Source organism: Drosophila novamexicana, unplaced genomic scaffold (assembly GCF_003285875.2).
Source record: "Drosophila novamexicana strain 15010-1031.04,08,12 unplaced genomic scaffold, DnovRS2.1 tig00000462-arrow-pilon, whole genome shotgun sequence".
Classification (NCBI taxonomy): Eukaryota; Metazoa; Arthropoda; class Insecta; order Diptera; family Drosophilidae; genus Drosophila; species Drosophila novamexicana.
Genome location: NW_020824806.1, coordinates 4,963,394 through 4,975,847, shown reverse-complemented (window position 1 = coordinate 4,975,847; position 12,454 = coordinate 4,963,394). Strand labels below are relative to the sequence as shown.

The 12,454-nt window shown below is 48.5% G+C and overlaps 1 protein-coding gene across 1 annotated transcript; it reads right to left on the bottom strand.

Annotated features, from left to right (window-relative positions):
* Nucleotides 1-5,261: 5,261 nt before the first annotated feature.
* LOC115760733 (tyrosine-protein kinase RYK-like) lies at nt 5,262-11,466 on the bottom strand. Its single transcript, XM_030702208.1, has 7 exons — nt 11,343-11,466; nt 6,424-6,551; nt 6,102-6,339; nt 5,866-6,034; nt 5,623-5,780; nt 5,410-5,552; nt 5,262-5,331 (listed from the first exon to the last, which is right to left on the bottom strand). The coding sequence occupies exons 1-7, from the start codon at nt 11,464-11,466 to the stop codon at nt 5,314-5,316; spliced, it is 978 nt and encodes a 325-aa protein (XP_030558068.1). The 3' UTR covers nt 5,262-5,313.
* Between the last annotated feature and the right edge of the window lie 988 nt (nt 11,467-12,454).

The following is a 12,454-nucleotide window of genomic DNA, read 5'->3' as shown; positions in this document are numbered from 1 at the left end:
CTGCTTCTGCTGCTGCTGTTCTGTTTTGTCGTGAGATTTGCGTAAATGATTTTGATAGATTTGATGGGATTTGTGCGCGGGTTTTTATGCACAGCAGCTCCTTAACCCCCATACCCCATTCTCCCATCCATTTAAAGCTGCCAAATGGGTTTTCGAGCAGCAGAGCTCTCAAGCTGATTACAAGCTCAAAGCTTTGCCACATTTCCTCTCTCTCTCTCTGTGTGTGTGTGTCGCACTGGTAAAGCTTCACTTTTCTTTGCTTTGGCCTTAATTCTCGCCATTTCCGGACATGGACACGAAAATGCACTACACACAAATTAGAGTGCAAGAAAAGGAAGAGGAGGAGAGGACGTCGAGACGCGTGTTGCAAATTGATTTTTTGTGTCTACTTCACCTCACCATTTGCCAGTTGCCAGTTTCCAGTTGCCGGTTTGCACTCCACCAGCTACTTTCTACACGCGCGTAATCTGTGCTTAAAGCGCTTCGCTCTCTTTCCCTCGCTCTATTTTCCTACCTTTCCCTCTCCCAGCATGCATTTGCATATTAATCTGGCCAGGAGCAGCCGCTCCAACGATCCCAAAATTACATGAAACTACACATTTTGGTTTGTCACCTCGGCGCGCAGCAAGTAATCAGCTCTCTATGTGTATGTGTGTGTGCTTTGTGTGTTCTGTTGTGTTGTGCTGTGCGCCGCTTTCGGCATTCGCATGGCCACCTCCACCCTCCCAACACCCACCTTCCCCGCACAGCGCCTAAATGTATGCAAATGAGGGCCAACGAGGACGGCGGCAGCTGCTCTCAAGGCAACTTAACGCCTGCTTAATGAACATAAATTAGTCACCAGGTGTCACGTTGCCTCACGCTGGGCGTGTCAGTGGGCGGCATGGCAGCATAGATGGCGGGACGCGGGAATAGGGGCTACACGCATTTATATATCAATTTGTAGAATATGCCTGTGCTCCATTGTGGTTGGCAAGGTCTTAAAGTCCCTTAGAGTAAATTATTCAGAGAAAATTGTAAGCATTTTGGCGATCTGGCAGCACCAAGCAACTACTTCAGTGTATTAAATTGAGCTTGAACCGACTATTGACAATACAAAAGCTTCTGATTAACATGTACTTCGCAGTTATGATCGTCAATTCATAGTCCATAGGAACACTTGCACTTACGTGCAACTTAAAACTTTCAGCGATCTGGCAGCACGGAATATGTAAATGCACTCATTAAGTTAGCTGCGCCTCACTTTGTTCAAGTTACACTCTATCTATTGAGGCATTATTGTATGCAATCAAGCTGAATTCATATGATTAACAACCAATTTGGCCGATTCGCGCTCTCCATTACGTTATTCCCAGTTGGATATGGTAGTTGGCCGTTGATTGGGTTTTGCTTCAGTGGCTGCCATAATATAATTTGTTGCACATCCGGTTGGAGTCCACTCGAATTTCCGCGCGCCGCATCGGGCGCCCGGCCGGTTCTTTGATGCAATTAGTTTGGCAGCATTTCGTATACACGTATGTAATATGACTCAACGGCAATTCAGAATTGATTGATGGGTATCCATGTATATGTCCGGTAGCCGAGCATGAGTATACTCATGAATACTGAATGAAAACATGTCAGTTATAATCGCATTTCGATTGGCCTCGCACTGCATTCGCTTTAATGGGGAGAATTAAGCAATCAAGAAGTGCCTTTTAATTGCCCGTTCCACACGTTCTCATTCATTTTCTAATGGAAGAGCTGCTTAAACACTCGAATGCGAACCGAGTCATTAAAGTTTTGACCCCATTCGCATTCCGGGCAGGACGCCAAGTGCACCTTTTGACCCAGTTTATTGACTCTTGTCTTCAATTACAGTTTGCTTATCATTGCCTTTGGCTCATTACAATTGTCAATCCCATTGAGTGCCCGCCCCCAGCCCTGTCATCGACAGTTACAATGGGATTAATGGGCTCCCCTTTAAGTTCAGAGCGAACGCAACTTGACCACAAAAAAATCAATTAGAAAGCACACACAGTGGAGGGTGTAAAAACCGCGGGCACATGGTGTCTCCGGATCGCTGTTCGCAGCAGCATTTAATACCACAGGGGCAGAGCGGCTGGTGAAGCTGCTTATGTGAAGTGCTGCACTGCGGCCGGCCAAATCCCACACAAAGCCCATGTTGGTCAGCCGAAACGCTCGCTCTCTCCTGGCCAGGCTCACAGGATAACAGGCTAACTGGGTAACAGGCAACAAGCAACAAAGGCAACATCCGCTGGCAACTTCCGTTTGTCTCTCTGCGGCTGACAGGAAGTAATCAATAGTGTAATGGCAGACAAAAGCATCCGCCATAGTTTGGCACTAGACTGACAGGACCTGCACAAATCGGATCGGGCAGGAGCAAATTTAGATTAGGCACCAAAAAAAAAAAAACAAAATGATGGGCAAAGAAATGCAAAAAGTGAACTAACATCAACTGACAGCTGTGCAATTTGTCAACCTTTGTCGAGGGCGAGTCGACCCCCTGCTGCTGATCCACGCCCCTCACCTGACCAGACTTAAGCCCCGTCGCGCATTAATATGTACCCCCCACCCCTCTTTCACCCCCCAACCCCCCTCCCCTTCTTTGGCTTTGTCGCAAATGTAAATAATGCGTTTTAATCAAAAGAACAACAGTGGAAAATCCATTAACGGCGTACGTGCCGCACCCCAGTTGCTCCGCTTGCCCCAAAAGGGGGACAGTTGTCGGGTTACCCACCCCCTCCTCGTCCTCTTCACTTTGCTTGGGCCTAGGCTTAACTTTTCGCATGCTGCGCGCGTCCTTTGCAGGTTGATTTACAAATTTCTTTAATGAGGCGACGACAACATTTTTAATTAGCACCTGTTCGGGTTGCACGAATCTCCCTCGTAATCTCCATAAAATACTCTAGTCTGGGCGTGCTCCATGGAAATTAATTTCCAACTTTGCGCTATCTATGCTCCTCCCCATCTCTGCCTCCTTTCCTTCGCTTCGCTGGCTCACGCACTTCTCCAAGTTTGTCCTCAAATGATGCCATTCGAATGCGTCGCGTAGCGTGGAGCTGGAGGTGGCTGCTGTGTCGCCTTCTAACCCATTCGCTTCATGAACTTGCTCGACATCTTCAACCGCAGCAGCCACTTACGCCCCACCTCCCCCCTTCCCTTTCCATCCAAAGTCTATGTGAGCTTACTTCTGATCCAATATCCTAATGCCTTTCTATGTTTGCTTCGCTTTGGCGCTGCACATGGCGTGTATCTGGTCTAGGAACCGGCTTCCACTCTGACCCCCGCAGTTAGCGGTTTCTCCTCCCCTCCTCCCACCGTACTCTTGCAATAATATTTTGCAAGTGTTTCTAAACAAGCACAAAGTCATGTTTCAACAGCTGTAGTCTGGCTTCTGCTCGCTGCTGTTTTTATTGTTATTTACCCCACTCTTCAGGCCTCTCCCCTTCTCTGTCCTCCACCTCGTCCCTTCCTCTTGTGCTGTAATTGTTGTAGTCCCCACAGCCGTTAGCTAAACTTTCGCTGCACATTAAAGCAATTTGGCCAACATTTATAGACTGATTTAATAGAATCAAAAGGGAGTGGTTGGAATGAGAGTAACCAGACAGGAGAGTGGAGTGAGGCCGAGGATTGGGGCAAAGGAGCCCCACACAAATGAGATATTTCCACACAAGTGAGCAGATCAGTGCCGACAACATTTCAGTGTGTGCACTTGGATATAATTGTTTGACTAAATGAGTGCGTCGCCCCGCTGCCGGCCCACGGCTTCCCTCCATTCACTTTGCTTAGTGCTTCACTTCGCTTAACGCTCACAAATACTCATACGAGTGTGTAATAGGAGAGTGGCTACTGACTATGATAAGAGAACAGCAATAATTATGGCAAACACCCCCTCCCAGAACTACCCCCGCTCTTCAGACAGAGGCATATGCTATTTGGGGCTCAACTTTTGTTGAAATTCATTTAACTCTCCATCGCCCCCTTGGAAAGTGAGTCCTATCAGTAGACAGCGGCAAATGGATACGACTCTTGGCATTGTGTAATATCCCAGACATCCAGATATTCCTGATATCTATGTGAATCCATGTGAGTGCCTTGAACGAGCCATGACTGTGGCTGCTCACCGGAAGCCCCCGTCAAATGGCTCGAAACGGTTGCCATAATGAGGACGAAATTGAAGTCTAAACAAACAGAAATCGTTTGGGCAAACAGAGTATGCCAGGACAAAGTAAGGAAGCAGCTGGAGGAATGTTAAGCAATATGCAGCAAATAAAAATCCAAAGGAGTCTCCATGGAAATTGAATATTTAATTATGCGTCGATGGAAATTGCGTTTGAAGATGGTGACGAAAATGGCCCAAGCAATCACGAGAATGGCGACAGAGCGGAGGAAAGATAGCGAGAGGAGATGGCACACTTTGTTGTCTACGAAAAATGTAAACGTTGACGCCGCTTGGGTCTGTGAAATGTTACAGCTAGAAAAACGAGAAAAGAAGCTGCTAAATAATTTATTCTAATTTGCGACAGATTTGCCAAGGCCAAGAAGTTAAAATGTCAGAGGGATTTCCACAGAACGGGAAGGGATGCCAGAGAGGGACAAATGTGAAAAAACTTTTGTAGGGTATCATAAAATTAATTTGGGGTTCGTACAGACAAGTCTCGATGTTTAACAGCTGCCTCTTAGGGCTTCATTTGTGGCTTTTAGTTAGTTTAAATTTAGTTTCCCAACTGGAAGAAAAGCAAACGGTCGCGTAAACAGAGTATAAGCTTTCCTTTCTGTGTTTGCCTGTTTGCCTGTTTGTCTGCGACTGTGAAGCTCCATCCGCTTATCTGAACAGACTCACACGCTTACCCCAAGCCCTCTTTCCTATCTTCTCACATATAAGAACGCGTATCTCCGTAATTCAACTCTGCTGGCAGTGGGTTTGTGGGTCGCAACACGTGGTACGTGAGCGCCAGGCAAAACTTGCCCCAACCCACAGAAAACCCTTGAAATAAGGAACAGGGCTGGCTGGCACCCTGGCGCGCGCATATTTATGAATGGCTCTTGTTTCGAGTTTAACGCACTTCGGGAGCTTTATCAGCTCGTAAATATAAATTAGAATTTAATTTTTATCGCCGTGGAAAGGTGGCTCGAGTTGGGCATTGGATATCATGGGAGCCTTGGGAGCAATCGTCTGGTCTGGTGAGTGCCGAAAATTGGCAACAGACTGGATCTGGTGGCCTAGGCAACCGACCGACCCATTGCAGGCTAAACTTCAACGGGATTCATTTTCATTTATGCCTGGCGCATGGCACGTGTCACAACATATCAAAGGCATTGGTTTACCTGAGGGCAGTTGCCTGCTGCAATCAACCCACAGGAGGAAAATCGTGCAGCCACAAAATCAGAGCGATTGGAACTCACCTGGGTTAGCTGGGAGGAGGCGTAGTAGGATATTCTCGAGGGACAGACGGATTCTGGCTTTGAGTAAATGGTTTCTCCACCCTGGTCTCTTATTGGCAGCAGGGCGGTGGCGTAGGGTGTAGGTGTGGGCGAGCTGCGGAACCCTGTAGGGAAATAAATAGTTTGGGGATCGATAAGTAAGCGATGGGACTAGGAAGAGGACGGATAACTTACGGTCGAATATGCTGCACGACTTTTTGCTCTCCGCTGGATATTTATTGAGGCTGGCAATGGTCGCGTAGGATCCGGTGGCACTCGGCGGTCGACCTAAAGGATCAAGGCGAATGAACACATTCTGATGACTGCCATAACCCGCTGTAGTGAAGCTGGTGGTAATGAAATGGGAAGGGAATGTAACAAATGAAAGGTTCACTGTAGGAAGCTAATTGAATTGATGGACCAATCAATAGGACTTACTGTAGCGAGTCCTGGCGCAGCTGCTTGCGAGCCCGCACATACATCATGCTGGCCACGAGGCCTACGGCTAAAACCAGGCCCAGAGCGCAGGCAGCGGCGCTCATCAGAGCCGGTCCCTGGGAAGGGGCGTGGGCTGGGGCCGGCGACTGCTTTGGTTCGGGTGAGATGCCTGCAATGGGAACGGGTACGGACAATTTGCGAATGACAGTCGGAGATCGGAAGGAATGGTTACGTACCCTTGGCACAGATCTTGTTGCGCTTGAAGTGGAGCCGAGTGTCGTTGAAGCGGGGAGGTCCCTGCACTACCATGTTGACATTGACCGGCAGTTGAAGGCTTGCGTTGCCAGTGCAGGGCAGGTAAACCAGGAAGGACTCGATCTCCTGCGGCACCAGACCCTTGTGTGGAATGCTCAGCGTGGGTGTACCCAGTGCGTCCTGGTCGTTGGCGTATTCGATGCTGATTGTGTAGCGCAGCTACCAGTGGAATAGCCAGTTAATGGAGTGCAAATCAAATTTGAAGTGAACTGGATGGAAGGGGGAAAGGGTCGGGTGGCTTACCGGATAAGCAATGAGACTCTGCCAGGAGAACTCCAGCTCGTGCACATCTGCCGGGACGGGAACGGTGAAGTGCATCGCGTATGTGTTAATGGCTCCCTCGTGCACGTAGAACAAATCCGCCTCCAGTCCTGCGAACGCGAATAGATGGAGGATGAGATTGGGTGGCGGATGCATTGCAGGCATAAAGACAAAGTTTATTTCACAATTTGCTTTGTTACACCTTCCCCTTGGTGTCCCTTCTTTGGAGTTTCTACTGCTGTGCAAACTTTGTGCATGCTGTGTTTATTTTCCCCGCAGTTGATGACTCTCCCCCTTTTTCCCCCTGCAACTGTATCTACCTTTGAGCTTCAACGGAAATTGATTTCCTCGACAACTCAACAACAGGGGGTGGCAGCGGGCTTGCAGCGGGTGAGCCAAGTTTGGTAAACAAAACCCAAGACACAATAATAATCGAAATCGAATCCGTCACCAGCAGGCGACAATGCACGGGGCGTCAATTGGTTCTCGCTCTCGGGTTGCCTCGAATGACGCCCGACAGGCGCCCGGGGGGAGCAGCGGGACTCGAAGGGGGTGAGACCAAATATTAAAAGGTGTCAAGTGTTGTCTAACTCGATTTGAGACGAGACAGCAGCAACATCATCATCATCCTTCGCTTTGTGTAACTTTAACTAGCTACGCGAACGTCCTAATCTCTGACCCCGACCCTGGGAGCTCTAAGCCTCTGCCCCCCACCACTCTGACAGTGAAAGACGAGCTGTTCAAGTTAAAAAGACGTGAAATTAAATTTCTTCATCCGCTTTCATTGTTGTCTCTGCCTGACTCTCCCTTCTGCCTTCTCCGCCTCTTACTGGGCTGCTTTATGTTGCATCATTTCCTCTTTGGGATCAGACTAAGACGCGTCCGCAAACGTCTTGGCCTTGCTTTGCATTGAAAGTCGCAAATGCTGTTTACTCTCCTCAACTCGCCTGCCAGTCCTCCCCTCCTCTCCACTCCACCCTCCCTGCCTTCAGCCTTTTCACTGTGCGTCTGTGCCGGATGTTGAGTGTTGCGTTTCCGGTGGAGGCAGAAGCGAGAAGCGCGTATGTGATTGTGCGTGCAGTTAGGATAGAAGAAAAGGCGCTTGCGCGATTCTTAAAACAATTTCAAATCCAATTACAGAACAAGAGAAAGCATTTTTCGTTTGCTTCCTTCTATTCATGGCTTGTCTAAGAACTTCCCCAATTCTTACGCCGTTTTCCTTTACAGTTTCACTTTGTTTTTGAATTCGAAATTATTATGCACCCCGCTGACTCTGCGGCTCCCACAGGCTACTTAAACTGTACTACTTTTCTTTTACGTTTCCCGCTTTCCGCTGACAAACTGCAGAGTTCTCTGCCGTGGGATGGCATGAGAGTAGAGGAGCTGCAGCTACCTCGTTATTCATCCATTTAGGGGAATGCGCGGCAGACTAAACAAAAAACACAAATATAACCTCAAAGTGACTCACATTAAATATGCACAAACACACGAAAAGGACAATGTCACTCAGCCCGAGTTCGTCGTAGGACAACAATGCCAAAGGGTGCCCCAAGAGGTAGAAGTGAGGACTTGTAACCGTAACGGGATTGGGAGAGGGAATGGGAGTGGGAGAGGGAATGCACTTGTGTCAGGCTTAATTAATTCAGTTCTGATTGAAAACGGATGTGATTCACTCTCAAAGAGACTTTCAACTTTTCGATTGGCCTCTTTGGCGAATTTAAGCCACAACCTGAAAGCATCTTTAATTTCCGTGAGTTCGTTTTCGTTCTGCATCTAAGCACGCTGTTTCTGGAGATAAGGAGGACACCCAACTTGGCTACGGTCCCAAGTCCTGCTCCGTCGAACTTTGGTCGTCTTTCATATCACGCGCCTTGCACAGCGCTTTGCAACTTTGCCGTCGCCTGGGAAAGTTTTGGCTCGTTCAGGAGTCTGCCTTGTCCCAGTAAGTTTCCTCGGGTCCCCCTGCTGCTTGCCTCTCTAGCATAATTATAATACCTGCGATTGTCTGAATGGCTTCGCCACACACACGTGACGCTGCAACCGCAGACGCTGCCAGAGCAGGAGGTGGAACCGGAGAGGAAGGCTTTGGTGGGCGAGACTGAGGGTGGGGGACCGAGTCTGGGTCGGCTTTGACAATGGCAGCACACAATTTGCATAAAAGATTAAGAGGATAATTAGTGTCATTAGCTGGCAGCCGCTTTGAAGGAGTGCAACGTGCATTTTCTGAAATTATCATCCTGACTGTCGACCTAGTCGCTAGCCTCTCTCCTCCTCTCCAAATGACACCTCGACAGGGCTTATCCCTTTGCTGTGAATCAGAGTCGAGTTCGGTATTTAATTGGCACAGTTTAAAATCTCTCACACCTTCCCTCTTCTCTTTATTTTTCCAACATTTTTCGCCTTACTCAGCAATAAAGCAAATCGACACCAAAACACCCTGTTAAAAACTAGAGGGAGGGGAGTAGAAGGTCGAGGGTTGCCTTATTAATGTGGCGATTTTCGGGCTGTTTTCTATTCATTAAAAATAATTTTCTTTTGCATTAACTTTTAATTTAAAGGGAAATTTCGGAGCATAAGGTGGGAGAAAGCTCTAGACCTAGAAAGGTCCTTTTTCTTGTGGGGTTCTGTTCGGGCTCAAGAAATGTGCACATCAAAGTGAAACTTGTTGAAATTGCATTTTTACGCGTCCTTGCACAGCGAGCACTAGAAATTGAGGGGCTGGGGGTGGACGTGGGGGTGGGGCAACCCTCCCCAACTGGTGGCTGACGCTGGTGTCGCTGGCAACTCTGGGACGAACATTGCTCGTTGCTGGGGAAACGCGACTCGCTGGAAGGCAGAGCGGAAAATCTTCAACAAAAGCGTAAAAAATATTTAATTTTAATGTTGTCGTCACTCCATCGAGGGAAAAGGTATCGAGATATATGTATATAAAAGTATAGTTAGAAGCAGCTAGAAAAGAAATCGTTTAACTCATGTTTACAGCTCGCTTTATGGAACAAACTTTCAGATTGTAACGGGAATCTAGGGTGCGAAGGCGAGGCGGGAAAGGGGAACTGTGTACTCGATTTTTATTGCCGGAATACATCATGTCAATCACAGGCAGCCAGCAATGAGAGGACTGCCAGAGAGCGAAGTTATTCGAGAAATGCGTGTGTTTGAAGAGGAGAAGGGAACTGAAACAGAGAGAGAGATGGGGCTTGGGTTCGGGTTTGGGTTTGGTATGGGGTCATGCAACTATGACGCGTCTTCCACATGAACAAACAGTCATAGAGACATATGCGGAGAAGGATGAGGGGACCTGAAAATAAATCATGCAACGGCATGTCGCGCTGTGGATGGGAAGGGGGAGTGGAGGGAGTTGGACGGGTCAGTTTGTTTGATTCCAAGCTGCTTGTTAATTTTGAAATGGAAACTGTGCCAGAGGGTGGCAAATATTATGAAGGAGGGGCTGTTAACTGGTCGTTAAAAACATAACGAGCTCTGTGGATGGGGTGGAAAAGAAGAAGGGGAACAGAAGGAGGGTATCTGTAGGAAGTGAGAGATGGAATCTCTGGAAATCGCGCATAGCACAGGAAATTACAAAGAGCAACAAACAAAGTGGAAGATTCTTTGAGTTGTCGCTAATGAAATCCGATTTGCATTGAAGGATGCCAGGGGTCAGAGGGAGCCAAGGGCCGCGCTTTGTGAAGTGTCAATTGCTCGGGCGAGCAGCTCATGGCTCAGCACACTCGAATGCAGTCTCAGCAAGAAGTGCAGAACGAAAGGGGAGTACTGAATACAGGCAAAGCAAGGAGAGGGAGGCAAGGAAGGGGAGGTGGAGTAGCTGACCTAGTAACATGGCGACAGTTGCAGTTCAAAGTTGTCTGCCCATTCATCAATCTGCGCCTCGAGCGGACCTTGTGTGGATTATTTTTATGCTGTTCAACTAATTGAAGTGCCGTGATTCGGCGATTAGGAGCAACCAGAAGAAGTGGCAGTGGGAACTAGGACTAGGATTGAGCCTGCATAATGAGATGGAAGCATTTTGCTCCAATTACACTTAAGTGCCGGAAAATGCTGTACACAGCTAGCACAGCGGAAGAATGATGGACTGGTGGGTAAAGGGAGTCGGAGGGCGAATTGGAACCGCCCCGACTCACATTTTGGAGCCATGAACCATTAATCAACATGAGGAAAAGAACGCAACGGGCAAGACGTCATTCCGCCTTGGCACGCCGAATGAATGCCTATTACTGTAACTATTTTCGAGGATACGGATTGGGTAGGGGCGAGGCCTGGCACAAGGTCGATCTGGAGGCACTTGAGTAGCTGGCGCCATCAATAACGAGGCCTCGCGTTGAGCAACAAACGGGAAAACAGCAAAACAAACAACAAAATGCGCCGCACCGGTCTGTGAAGTCGTTATCAGCAGGGGGAGAGGGAAAAAATGGGAGCGGGGGGAGGGATGGCTAAGCATGGCGGGCAGCCACTTGCAGCTGTCAACAGGGTGGTGAAGGCGAAGGTGAAGGTGCGAGGGTGGCTCCGGCTACAGCCGGAAATCGATTTGTGTGGATTTGTTTTGTCGTGTTTTCGCGTAACTTTTGTGGTCGTCCACCTCCTCCTCTTCTCGACGTCGTTGTCGTCGTCGTCGTCGTCGTCGTCATGGTCAACAATTATTTTGGAACTATTAATGACTGCGACGTGGTCTGTGCCTACGCCTTACCCCTCCTTGATTGGGCTTGTTTGTTTTCCCTGTTGAGGAGCAATGAATTTGTCCTGTCGCACTTTGCCATTCAACTATTAATCATATTTGTGGGGCGGGGTCGGAGGTGTGTCTCGAACTTCGAGCAACTGTCCCAACGATTACTTTCAAATCGAAACATACTTTCCCTCTCAGAAATAGGTCCCACATGTGGACTTACCCATCAGTTTCATCACCTCGTGGTGGCTGATAAAAATGTTTAGATATCCGCTGACCAAAGGTAGCTGCCAAGTGATCCAAGAGATCCAGAGCAGCTGCAGCAGGGAGCTGCGGCTGGCGGCCATACTTAGCATGAGGAGCACTTCCTCTTCTTCCTCTTCGGTTTCAACTGTTATGTGATGGGGATGCCTATTTGGGTGGCAGACGTGCAGTTAATAGCTTGTCAGTGCATGTGACGCCACAATTGGCGCTCATTCCAACGGATCTCCCACGTGGAGTGGGGTTCCCCTTTGGCTCTGTGACAGCCAATTTCAATGTGTTGCCATTGAAATTTCCGGAGGCACAGACGAGACTCTTCCGTTTGGGCCTGAGCTCGGTTTTGATATGGCGCGGCTCTGAGAAATGCGTTAAAATCAAATTCCGGCAACAGCAACTGCTGTTCACAGTTCCGGATGCGGCCACAAAGCGACGAGCAGCTCTACGTGGACTCTGTCTGGCAAATTTGGAACTTTTCCTCTGGCTGTCCCCTTCTACGGACTGCGTTCAACTTTTCCAGTTTTGTTTTTAATGCGGTTGCTTCTGTCGTTGTTGTTGTTGTTGCCGAGTTCGCCTGTCGACTGCAAGCGGCATCAGCATTTCGTTAGCTTTTTTATTGGCCACTTCTTCCCCCCTTGGCTACCTCCTTTCGCTCCGGCTGCTGGTGGTTCAGCTCGTCACGTTGGCAACATCTCGCCCGCTGGTCAGTGGCTAGCGCCAGTTGTTGGTGTCGAGCACGTGTCCTGGTTGTCCTCCTTGTGCTGGTGGCCTTTTTGTGCCGTCTGCTAGACTCGTCGTTCCAAGCAGAGTCCTGTTGAATAGAAAGTGATTTAGTTGACTTTCGGACAGAAGATGCAGAGTCTGTGACACTCTCTGGTGTGTGGTGCGAGAGTGTGTGTAAGAGGAGTGTGTGGTGCTGTGGTTGAGTGGCTTTGTTGGATGTTTGTTTCGAAAATAATTTGTGAATGTGCAGCTCAAAGAAAGTTTTCTGCCTGCAAAAGTAATTACAAAGTTGAAAAAAGATTAACAGCTTCGAGAATAGTCCAACACTTCTAGTGGGAAAGGCGAAAGGGAACA

Bases quoted from the DNA above. Each gene is read 5' to 3' on its own strand.
- LOC115760733 (XM_030702208.1), bottom strand. From the start codon at position 11,466: ATGGCCGCCAGCCGCAGCTCCCTGCTGCAGCTGCTCTGGATCTCTTGG. The intron at 6,035-6,101 runs GTACGTAACCAT...TTCCCATTGCAG, and splicing joins CAACAAGATCTGTGCCAAGG to GCATCTCACCCGAACCAAAG. The intron at 5,781-5,865 runs GTAAGTCCTATT...CCATTTCATTAC, and splicing joins CTGCGCCAGGACTCGCTACA to CACCAGCTTCACTACAGCGG.